Below are 12906 nucleotides of genomic sequence, written 5' to 3'. Positions count from 1 at the left end.
ACGCCACGCGCCACCACAGCGGCTCCCGGTTCCTTTGGTTTCTGTGATGCTGTAACATAAAAACACATCACAGCATTACAGCAATGAGACTTACAGGGTACATGTACAGTAGTGAACATTTGAAGTGGATCAAAACCTTTCATCAAAGTTGTCCTAAAACCTAAAAGCGTTCTTGTCTTAGAACAACTTTAATGAACATTTTTGATCCACTTCAAATGTTGACTACTGTATACATACATATATGCATGTATGTATATAAAACAGAGATATGAACATTTTTCTATAAGAAAACTATAATCTAAATATATATTTTATAAAATGTAATAGAATATAAATATAAAAAATATAAATGTAATAATCGCAATTTTTTAATTTAATTGTGCATATAATATAGTAATATACAAATTTCTTCATTTTTTTCTGTGTATGTGTGTAGAGTCTGTGAGGAATCAGGCCCCTGCACCTGAACCTCTGGTTGCCCCCAGTCAGCCCTGCACTACAGCTGAGCTACAGAAGACAGAGGCGCTGATCAAAGAAGAAGAGCCACCGAGCATGAACCCACTGACGGCCCACGTTCGGCCCACACACCCACTCAAGAGCTTCGCCGTGCCAACCGTCACTGTTTCCGCCCATAACCAACCCACCTATGAGACCGCATTACCCAGCACCCCTCTGCTGGCACAGCCAGGTCTGTTTCCTGGTTATTCAGTCCTAAATAACATGCATACCAAAACATGAATGTGGTTGGTTGTGGAGCTCATAGCATGTTACTCTGTGTTTCAGTGCCTGGCGTGAAGATAGCGTCTATCGGGACATTAAATCGAGCTCGAGCTCTGATGGCAGTAACAGTTCCCAGTGCACCTGACCAATCAGAAACCAGCACGATGCTGGACACGGTGAGTGCTGGAGACACGCCTCACTTCCTGTAATGTAGAGGTGACCACAATGGCACACTGTGTTTCAGTGCAGGCTTCATTATCAAACATGTCTCGTTCACATCAGTGCCATTTTAGTATTATTCATATGCTATTATAGTTTTTATTCATATTTTGAATCAGCCCTTAGTTTTTTTGTATTTTGAGTTTTTATTTTAATTTTAGGTTCATTTTTTTGTAATTCTATGTGCTTTTGTATTGTTTTGTTTTTAGTTTTTATATGTATTACCAATTAGATTTATTTATTTCAGTTTTAGCTTTAGTTTTATTTTAGTGCTTCAGGTTAAACACTCCAATTTCAGTTTCTCATTTCTATTTAGTTTAAGCTTTTCACCTAATATTTATATTTTATTACATTTTATTTCACTTTCATTTGAGTTCAAATGTTTTTAATAGTTTTAGTTTTAGCTAACGATGATCACCCTGGTTCACATTTCGCCCAAATATCAAAGGACGGTAATAAGAAATTTAGCTTAAAGCACATGAAGCCTATTTCTAGGACCAGCAAGATTTTTTTGCATTATGACTTTATTTTCACGACAAATAAGCAGTTTATTAATTTAATACTTAATAAATAGACTATTAATAGACAGTTTTTAACCCTCTGGGGTCTGAGGGGGTTTTGGGGTCCTGGCATGCCCTGACATTTGTGCTTTTTTCAGTATCTTAAAAACATATTAATGGCTAATAAGTCTGATTCAGCACAAACTGGGCTACAGTAATATGAGCAGCATAAATGTATTTGTAATGTTTGTGTTTTTGAGAAATTTTTAGTGAAAAAATACAATTTCTCATTATTTTATGCAATAAAATATCTCAGTTCTCAATGTGATTTTCTAATATATATATATATATATTGTGGTCCATATATATTTGCAAACTTTGTCAATTTTCATTAACATTTATTTTTTTGAATGTGTTTAATTTTTTTTTATTATTATTATTTCTCCTATTTCTTCCATTTTTACTCACTGATTGGCTTAATTTTGAATGGTTTTGTCTTTCTGTGTCTGATTTTGTATAACGAATAACTCCAAAAATGAAACATTTTTTTTTCCTTTTTAATTTGTGCTACGCTTCTGAAATGCATGCGTTTTTTGTTTGTTTTGTTGTAGGTTGCGCTGTAGCGTCTTGCTTTATACTCTCACTCTCATCAAACCTGATACCCTCACTCTTGTTCCTGTCGCTTTTCCTCTTTCTGTTTTTGTTTTTTTGGCTCTTTTTTCCCTCCGTTGTCTTGCATCCCTCAATCCTAACTCTAACACGGCTCTTATGGCATGGCTCTCTCTCTCAGACGTATGAGACAGATGAACTCTCAGAGGAAATGGCACACCTGGAGGGTCTGATGAAGGACCTGAACGCCATCACCACAGACTGAACCACTGCAATCACTCACGGCTGAACCGCGTCCTCAGGAACAACCGGGACATTTGAATGAACGCTGATCTCAGATCAGCCTTGAGAATGACTGAAAACGAATCACCGCTTCATCTTCTCCATCCTGCATGGCAGAGAATCTGTAAAACGATGAAAACTCGATGCCATTTTCTCAACTCGCACAGAAATTTTTTTTTAATGGTTTTTTTTGGAGGGTTGTATTTACGTATTCTATATTTTTAGCCTGTATATGTATGTTTTCATTGTGTGCAAGGTCATTTTAGGACTTTTCTTAGGACAAAACCTCACATGCTCAAACTTTGGGCTTCATTCATGAAATGCAAGCAGAATAATTTAGTGTAAATTATGCATAAAACCATTCTTATGTAAATTGTCGCATTCAAATCAGTGCAATCATTTACATAATGAACGATTTAAACCAAAATTTGTACATGGATCATGAAACCATTCTCACATAAATGTTGCATTCCATTCCATCATATAATTAAAAAAGATAATATTTTTAAATACAAACACTTATTAAATACATAAATGTGTGTACAAATACTTAACTACAAACCTAAATACATAAATTCCAAGAAAACCATTCTTGCGTAAATTGTCAAATAGACATTTCCTCAGTGTCTATAACATCACAACTTTAGCTGTTGAATTAGAATTGAATGTCGAGATTTACATTAGAGCAGTTATTGAACAATTTACAAATAATCTACGAACAATTATTTTTGTTTGCTCATGAATTCTCATGAATGTTTCATGGATTTTTTTCAGTGTCTTACATCATGTTTAAATGTTTCATCTCTGGAGAAATGAAGATTTCTTGTCCTCAAACGCTGGTAGCATTAAAAGTCTGAATATGCATTGGAAATCTCCACATGGACATACTGACTTCTTGCAGATCTCGACCATCTTAATTCAGTCTGAATCGAGTGACGTTGATGTTTGGTGCTTCAGAAACTCCTCAAACATGAGACTTTGTGAGAACGGAGATGTACGTTCCTCTTCCTCAGGACCCTGATGCCTGTTTTTGGGGCCCTAAAGATTCATCATGAAGGAGTTTAATGCCAAGTGACTCAGATTTTTGTACTTTGAGAGATATATAAATATATATATATGACAAACTGCAAATGTTTGCTTACGTTTGCAAATACTTTGTACACTCTCAAAAAGGACAATTTTTATATATATATTCATCTTTCAGTTGGTTTTTATATGAAGACGACACATTGCTTTGTAAACATTTTCCATGTAAGTTATGAACGGTTACATTTTCTGCGTTGTGTTTTCACTGTGCTGTTTAGCCAATCCCTTCTCCCAAAGAATGAGCGAAAGAAAATATCAGCGACAAACTCTGCCTTGCTCGTGTAGTTTTTCACGTCATGAATGTCAATGTGGCTGTAACAAGGTCTGCTTATGAATACAGTTGTTGTTTGTGTTTACAATAACGGGGGAAGATTTAAAAAAAAAAAAAGAAGACACCGAACTATGTTATATGGTCGGTGTACCGTCAACTGTCATTTGCACTTTTTATATTTTGGATTTGAAATGAATCGCTGATGCCATGTGAAATATGAACCTATTTTATGTAACAATGATGTTCAAGTAAACAACTGGTTTCAAAGACATTTAACTGTTGTTTATTTTGTTGCATTATTAAATAAAACCTATTTGCATTTGGTTTTTGCTGGAAAACATTGCTTATATTTCAGATACTTGTGGTTTTCGGTTCAATGGTTATTGAAGAAAAACTGGAATGATTATTTATTGTAATTATTTTACAATGTAGCTCATTACTTTCCATAAATTATCAAAGCTGATTTTGTACTCAGCTCATTTCAGACAGCTAGAAGATCATTGATGGATAAAATATGGATAAAATAAATCAATGAGAAAGTTATGGCCTAATCAAAATGGACTGAATACAAAGCCTTGTGGGACACCGCTGCCTAAAAACAAAGAACATGGGACTAAAGTCTGAAAAAGTGTTGAATTTACATAATTTTATCATCAGTGTCACATGAATCAAACAATTTGTTTACGTAACTTCATGGAAGTTATTTTTAAATTATCCAATTAAGGGGTCTTAATGTGTTATGATTTATTCATTTTCATAGTTTTGTCACAACACTAAATTGTAATATTGTATTAACTAATTATTAGCTCACAATAGCAAATATTAGCAAACTCAACACTAAGCATTAAATCAATGCCTTTGAGTAAAGCAGGTTTCTAAATCACAACAACTGAACATTAAACACGATCAAGTCACCCCTCATTTTGCTTAAAAACATTAAAGTATACTTAAAATACATAGCAAAAATGTTTGAAATTAAGTCCCATGTGAAGCATGCTGGGAGCTACAGTTTTAGTAGTCAACAAAACTCAAGTGCTGTTGAACCTACCTGATAGTTTCACATTCGGCCCCATAATTTAATCTAGCAGATTTTACAATTTAGAGAATGACATGAATCAAGTTTGTTAGAGAAATTAGTCTTGTGTAGATCAAAAACAATGACTGAGCAAATTGGACAATCTATTTTTTCCCATTTTTAAGTCCATATACAACTTGCTAAAAGACATCTGAAATTTCTTGTGTTTGATATGATCATGTGACTGAGAATTATACTTGAAATGCACTGCTTTTGCTTTGATAAACACAAATGCCAAAATTTGTTAATCAGAAAAAATGTATTTGCTCAAACTTACACTTTTGGAAAATATCTTACCATCTCATTTGACAAAATGATGTAACTCCTTCCAGCAAGTGGCATTTTATGTGGCACATTTTATTGCAAACCAGTTTATACATTTGTTTCAAAAGTTAGGACTTTCTGAGACAAAAAAAAAATCAACCACGTAAATTTAAGTCTTGAGTACTACTAAAACGATTTTGATTTGACTGTTTACAATCAGTAGCCTAAAATAAGCTTGTACACATGAGAGGAAAAAACAATGCTCTACATGGTTATAAAAAAACAAACCCAATGCAAAAAGCTACATCCCACCTTCAGTCTTACGATTAAGACAATAACAGTAATGTTCTCCGTGTTCGTCAAGATTCCGAGGTTGTCAAGATTCTAATTATGCAAATATGGCCCATGGAATTCTGGGCACATATTATTTTTTGGCACTAATATGGACTGTGAAATGTTTTCAGAAAATCTAATGAGATATGAATGAAAGCTTTTATTTACAACTCTAACCTTTAGTAAAATTATAGCAGAATTATAACATCTAAACTCTCATGACATAAACATCTAATCATTGCTTTGAGAAGGTTTTGAGATCCTTCATGATCACTTTTTTTTTTTTTTTAAAGAGACTCCTGTACCATTATGGATGACGGGGAAACATTAAATTACTTTATATACAGCATAACCAAGATCAGAAAAGATTTTGCATACATACAAATATACAAACACATTTCAACTTCATACCTTCTGCTTCAAAACAAAAAATAAACACAAAAGTAGTGCCTCTGCAGTCCAAAGCGGAACCAAATCGAGATCCAGAACCAAAGCAGGTGAAGAAGGGCAGCGTTTGGGAGCGTAGCTGGGCTTTGGGTTCTGTGTGGACCGCTGGGACAGTGAGGGAAGAGATGTGGGATCTCGGTGGTGCTTCCTGGTTCTAGTTCCTCTGCAGAGAGCTTTGGGCGGCCGTGGTGGCTGCATTGGCGGCTGCGGTCTGGAAGGTGCGGTTCGTGAGGACGCCCTGGGAGAATTCCGTCTGCGCCTTCTGGAAACTGGCGCCGGTGCGACGGTAGTGGGAATGAACCTGGAAAATAATCACACCAATGACCCAAGAATCCAAACCAAAGAACCACAGGTTTTCACTCAGAAATCGTGAGCTACTTACCATTTTCAGTAAAACGACCGACAGTGCGGCAGTGGCTGTGAAGAAAGCCGCCACCACCATCATGATGACGCCCACCGCTTTGTTATTGCCAAACGCTGCTATGGCACTAATCCAGCCGCTGTAATCAAAATGAACATCGATTAACCAATTTTATGTTTGTTCCTTCTAAATGATGCACTGTTAAAATTCTGAATAATGAACAACAAAATAAATGTATGGCTGCTGAACGAAGTGGGTATCAGAGGTCAGGCCCAGCAGATTTTTAACTAGTCAACTTGAAAATGTAACTACAACAGGATTCAAGTAACTTTTTCTTTATTAACCCGCTAGTTAAAGAAATGTCTATTTTAAGTGCACCACACGTGAAGTTGTCAACATGATGTAAATATTAAACAAATCACTTGTTAAATATCTTTGCAAAAAAGATCTTCATCTTCTGCAAACTTGTCTTATACATATTATATGTTCAGAAATAATACAAGGGAAAATGCTTTAAAAAAATCTCAAAAGTTAAGGTAATTTAAATTCAAAATGACTGAAGGTATAACACCAGTAGACTATTATTAACTATAAATGTTCTGTGAAAACAATGAACAGCAGCTTTCAACCTGTCACCATGATGCAAACATGAAATATCAGACATACAGTAGTAGTTCTTTACAGGTTTTTATTAGATTACGCTGCTTTTCCATTGTTTTTTCTATGTAAACATGGACGCGTTTGACTGTTGCACTCGCGTCTATTGCAGAGTCTCATGCATGAAACGACATTTTAAACGGCAAGTTAAAAGAAGTTCAACTACCATCTTCCTGCATTTTTTTCCTATTCCAATGCCCACATCACATCTTTGTCAACACAAAAGCGCATTTTGTGTGAATGGCGTGATATATTCTACTTATGGTCCTTCACAGAGCGTCACACATGAGTGCTTAAATCACGCCGACATGCGGTTGGATCATTGTTTTCTCTTTACTGTTAACATTTACATATTGTCAAAATGTCTAATTCTTGTTTGGTAATGTTTCCATTCAAAATCGCGATTTCTCGATTTATAAAAAATGTAATTGTGGCAAAACATTAAATTCGAATTAATCGATAAAATCAGAAAAAAAAAATCACCCAGGCCTACTTCTACAAGGACCTTTTTAAGTTTGTAAAATGCCTCTTTGGCAAGGACAAAAACGGGAGCCTTAAGGTACCTATAAAGGACTTTGAGGTGCACCTGAGGAAGACCTATTCTGTCAAGCAGAGCCATGTGCCAACTACCATTCCAGATGACATGCCGCCAATCCAACCACCAGAGCATCAGATGGATACAAGGGCCCCTTCATGGAGAGAAGTTGAGAGCATCTGACTCAAGATCAGCATCAGCCCCCGGGCCTAATGGTGTTCAATATAGGCTTTATAAGAACACCCACAGGGTCTTGAAACATCTTTGGAAATTAATGATTGTGGCAACAAGTTAAACCAAAGGGATGGCGAAGGGCAGGAGGGATCCTGATTCCGAAGGAGAAAAACTCCTCAAATATTTATCAATTTTGTCAAATGAACCTCCTAAATGTGGAAGGAAAGATTTTCTCCAGTGTTGTGGCCCAAAGGCTCTCAACTTCCTTGCAGAATAACAACTTCATGGACACCTGAGTGCAAAAAGCAGGGATAGGTCGTTTTTCAGGATGCTTGGAACATGCCAATGCCATCTGGCACCAGATAAGAAGGAAAAGAAAGACCTGCATGTGGTTTTTCTGGATCTTGCTAATGCCTTTGGCATGCCAGTCACCTGCTGGACAAAATTTAAAAAAAAAACATCCAGTGGGCACGAATGGAGCTCAAACCCAGCAAATGTCGCAGTATCTCCATTGTCAAAGGCCGACTTACCAACAAGAGTTTCTGCATAAATGGAGAGTCAATACCAACGATTCAGGAGAAATCAATCAAAAGCCTTGGAAGCGTTGGTACACAGCGGAGCTCAAAGACTCCAAACAGGTGGAACAACTTAGGCAAGAGACAATTAGTGGCCTCAAGAAAATTAACAGCACTGCTCTCCCTGGAAAGTTGAAGTTGTGGTGCTTCCAATTTGGGTTGTTGCCCCGTCTCGTGTGGCCAATTGCCATCTATGAATTAACACTTTCCCATGCTGAGCGGCTGGTGAACGAACAAGTGAGGAAGTGGCTCGGGCTACCCAGATGCCTTAGCAGCATAGGCCTGTATGGGAATGGAACTCTCTCTTTGCCTATATCAAGCATTGTGGAGGAACATAAATGTGCCAAAGCTAGGCTTGAGATGACACTCAAGGAATTACTGTGACCCCTTTATAAGAGGCGCTGCGCTGACCCTAGCAACGGGGAGGAAATTAAAGTCAGCTTTAACAGGAGCAGAAGCAAAGGCAACCCTTAGACACCAGGATATAATGGGGAAAGTCCAACATGGTAGAGGGGGACTTGGATTGGGAACAACAACCCCCACATGGCAAAAAGCTACACCATATGAACACCGGCACCTGGTGGAGGTGCGCCACCAGGAGGAAGCAGCCAGATGTGCAAGAGCCCCTCTCAAGCCTAGCAAGGCTGCTGGATGAGGTGGGATGGCATAGAGCAACATAAAATCACATGGAGTGATCTGTGGAACATGGAAATAAACAGGTTAAGTTTCATGATCAAGGCCACGTATGATGTACTGCCCTCTCCAACCAACTTACATCTTTGGTGTGGAGAGGATCCAACATGTCACCAGTGTGCAGCCCCGCCAACCCTCAAGCACATCCTAGTAAGTTGTAAACAGTTTAACGCAAAGGAGATATACTTGGAAGTCACAACCAAGTACTGCAGTGCTTGGCCTCAGCATTAGAGGACAAGAGAGTGTAAGCAATGCCATTTCCCTAGATGGCCAGACGTCTTTCACGCAATTAACGCCTTTTATCAGGGAAGGAGAAAAACAGCGAACCAAGTCTTCATTTCCTAACTCTTGTCTGCTGAATACAGCTAGGGACTGGCAAATGACCCAAACCAGAGACTAACCTTCCTACCTGAAATCGCAGTGACCAATCTGCTTCCAGATCTGGTTCTCTGGTCAAACTCCTGCCATTGTGTCTTCATTGTGGAGCTCACAGTCCCTTGGGAGGAGGGTATCGAGGAGGCTTACGAAACGAAAGAAGCTGCGGTACGCTGAGTTGGCAGCTGAAGCAGCGAATCGTGGCTGGAAGGTGAAGGTGCGTCCAGTGGAGGTGGGCTGCAGGGGCTTTGTAGCCAATTCCTGGAAGGTGAAGGTGCGTCCAGTGGAGGTGGGCTGCAGGGGCTTTGTAGCCAATTCCAGAATAAGGCTGCTGAAGGAAGTGGGTATCAGAGGTCAGGCCCAGCGGAAAACAATTAAGGAACTTGCCACTGCTGCCGAAAGAAGCAGTCACTGGTTGTAGGCAGTTTGGGCCACCGAATAACCAGTTTAGTCACCACGCGATACACACCAGGCCTGATTAGCCTGTGGTGGGCCTGCCTCTGCTGAGGTGTCTTGTGATAAAAGGCCGAAACATCTCATGAAGCAGTGGTACACAACTGATGATGTGTCACACTGGTGTGAAGATCTGGTCCTGGCTTTTCCTCTTATTTTCTTTTCTTTTGTATTATCCCTCAGGAGTGCAGCAACAAGTCAATCCACCTAAGATTTCTCCAAAGTAGTCAAGGCTAGTACTGTGCTGAATTGTTAGGAATTGAAACACCTAGTCCTATCAAGTATTTGATTTGTATATGCATTAACATACATATATATGTATATATATATACACTTAAAAATAAAACAATTCTAAAACATACATACATATATAGATTAAAAAATTGTATGCATTACATCTAAAATTATTTTAAATATTTTTAAATAAGTTTATTATATATATACAGTATATATATGAGATATTTAAAAATTATTTAGAAGAAAATTCTAAACAAATATTATTTTTTTTATTAAAAAACAATACATATTTAAAATAAAAATATTTTTAAAAATAATACAAAAATATTGTTTTTGAAATGTTTCATTTCAATGTATAAAATATATTACATTTTATATTATTATAAATATATAAATATATAAATAAATATATAATAAAAAATAAATATTGTAACAAATATTGTATACGAATATTCTAAATAATGAAAAACACAAGTTTGAGAATAGTTTTTATTTTTTAGATTTAAAATTTACAGAATATAGTTATAATAATATATATGTACTTTAAAAAAAATATTCTAATTATATTCTATAAAATTGTGACTAATATCAGAGTAAATGCATATATAAAAATACATATAATAAAATCTCAAAATGCTGCAAATGATCAATCTGAATCAGTCCAAGAATTCCAGAGAGTCTCATAACAATATTCTCATAATAGAGTCTCAACTTAATCTTGAGAAGATAATGTTATTAATGGAAGAGAACTGAGAAATCAAGCATGTCTCTATCAGGGGTTCAGAGGTCGACAAGCGTTGCTCTAACAGGAAAACATAAAGCAAGAAGTTTAAAGAGCAAGAGGACGTACTTCAGAGAGGAAGCAAGAGTTTTAAAGGAAGTCCAGCAGCAGAAAACCGTTAGTGCAGGAACAGACACTCGTCAAAGAGACAGAAGAGAGAGCCAAGCGTCAGAAAGTCATCTGTCACACAGGAGAAACACAAACGTCCAGCTCAGAGATGCTTAGCCAACATAGCTTGAATGAAATATTCCTTTAATACTCCCTAACTCCTATTACTGGCTTAACTTACACTACTAATGAATTACTGTAATCCAGAATGAAGTACAGGGGAAGCTGTATAGAGCGATCTCAGCACTGATGTGTACTGTACCTGTTGCCCCATCTAGGAATGCCGACGCTCTGAATCACAGACACGGCGATCTGAGCGAAGAAAATGAAGAAGAAGAAGAAGAAATTGAAGGAGCTGTCAGACCTGAAAAATAAATAAATATATGAATTACTGAAAAGACAGAATCATGTTGGCAATAAAACTAAAATATTAATATTAAATGAAAAACTTAAACATTCAGAAAATCTGAAATGTTGCCTATAGCTGAAAATAAAGTAGATAAAGTTTGTTTAAATGCTAAAATTACTAAAACTTAAATTCTAACTGTTCTAAATCAAACATTCTATATTTCTATAATAGACACAGATACTTTTCACATTGTTTTTTACGTGCACATTAAATATAGATTTTTAGCAGAATTTATTAAATTTTTTTAAAAATTATTATTTATTATTTCTTAAAAAATAAAGTAAAATAAAAATAAATTAAAGCTATTTAAAATGTACTTTAGATACAGATATTTTAACAAATTAAAGCAAAATAAAAATATTAAAAAACTAATCAAAATGACAAAAATACATAACAAAATTACTCAAACTAAAATAAAAATATAAAAAACTGGGAGTATAAAAATAAAAGCTAATTCAGAATATTAATAAACACTATAATAGTATACAAATATAATATTATTCTCATAATAGAGTCTCAAAATTAAAGATGTCAGACCTGAAACTGAAATTAAATTAAACTAAAACTAAAACGTGAAATAAATGAAAGATAATAAGCTAAATAATAAAAAAATAATAGAGATGACAAAACCGTAAACTAAAATAAAAATTGGAAATATTAAAATAAAAGCTAAATCAAAATATTAATAAAACACTATAATAGTATACAAATATTCCAGAGTCTCATAATAATGCTCTCTTAATAGTCTCAAAATTGAAAACTGAAAATATAAAAAGCTAATTCTAAATATTAATAAATACCAAAATAGTATACAAATATTCATTATAGATTGTCAAAATTGAAGAAACTGTCAGAAATGTATCAATCATCAAAGTGACGTAAACGTGAAAGCCCAACAGCGTGATCTGATCAGTCATTTGAACTCTCTTCTGCTGCTCACCTGAAGGCTTTATAGACGGGTCTGAACCAGCAGAGGAAGGAGCAGGGAGCGAACAGGATGAACCAGAGGATGGACAGACCGAAGTCCACGCCTGCATCTTTGTTAGTGGTGAACTCAGCTAGACAGGCCAGAACGTTCAGAAACAGCGTCACACACTGCCCTGCAAACACACACACACACACACACACACACACATATATATATATAAAGCTCACATCAAACAGGAGCCACACATCACACACGGATGTGCATCAGCCAGCAGAGTTCAACTCAATCTGATGGAATCAAAACTGACCCCATGTATGATGTACATTTATTGTTTATTATTACATTTGTTTGCCTCTCTGTGCCCACATACTGTATTTTGATGCAGCTAAATTCTCAATAAAATTTTCATTGTTATATTTTACTGTTTCTGTTGTCAGACAACGGAATGAATATGAAACAGTGACTGAAACGCGACCCATTAAGACGTTGATCTGCACAAAAACGCTTATGCAAATGTATGTTTATTATTAGTGAAACCATTGTCAACATAGAGCATGAAGACTAGACATGTTTCAAAGGTCATAGATTTTTTTCAAAGAACTTGTTCATGTCTATTAGACACATGAAAAATAGCCCATACAAGCAGGTTCCCATTACTTCTCTTTCTTTGCATTGAGCAATTTACTTACACAAGCCTGTTTACATTTTTGCACAACAGGGCAGCTCACTTCTGAACATGCTGTACATTTATTATTTATTATTACATTTGTTTGCCTCTCTGTGCCCACATACTGTATTTTGATGCAGCTAAATT

General features: G+C 36.1%; 2 protein-coding genes across 2 annotated transcripts in view; one reads left to right on the top strand and one right to left on the bottom strand.

The window, feature by feature from the left end:
* Positions 1 to 2796, top strand: part of LOC107701041 (neogenin-like) — an 81598-nt gene extending 78802 nt beyond the window's left edge. Inside the window, exons 25-27 of the mRNA XM_016502957.1 lie at positions 437 to 688; positions 784 to 896; positions 2230 to 2796. Of these exons, the coding sequence (XP_016358443.1) occupies positions 437 to 688; positions 784 to 896; positions 2230 to 2313 (449 nt within the window). The 3' untranslated portion in view covers positions 2314 to 2796. The remainder of the gene's footprint in view (positions 1 to 436; positions 689 to 783; positions 897 to 2229) is intronic.
* A 2302-nt stretch (positions 2797 to 5098) lies between these two features.
* The window catches only part of LOC107701053 (secretory carrier-associated membrane protein 2-like), a 19221-nt gene continuing 11413 nt past the window's right edge, over positions 5099 to 12906 (bottom strand). Inside the window, exons 6-9 of the mRNA XM_016502969.1 lie at positions 12105 to 12264; positions 11018 to 11119; positions 6189 to 6306; positions 5099 to 6107 (exon numbers count right to left, since the gene is read on the bottom strand). Of these exons, the coding sequence (XP_016358455.1) occupies positions 5961 to 6107; positions 6189 to 6306; positions 11018 to 11119; positions 12105 to 12264 (527 nt within the window). The 3' untranslated portion in view covers positions 5099 to 5960. The remainder of the gene's footprint in view (positions 6108 to 6188; positions 6307 to 11017; positions 11120 to 12104; positions 12265 to 12906) is intronic.

Source organism: Sinocyclocheilus anshuiensis, unplaced genomic scaffold (assembly GCF_001515605.1).
Source record: "Sinocyclocheilus anshuiensis isolate Anshui unplaced genomic scaffold, SAMN03320099.WGS_v1.1 scaffold1468, whole genome shotgun sequence".
NCBI lineage: Eukaryota > Metazoa > Chordata > Actinopteri > Cypriniformes > Cyprinidae > Sinocyclocheilus > Sinocyclocheilus anshuiensis.
Note: the sequence above shows the minus strand (reverse complement) of the source record. Positions and strands in the feature narration are given on the sequence as shown.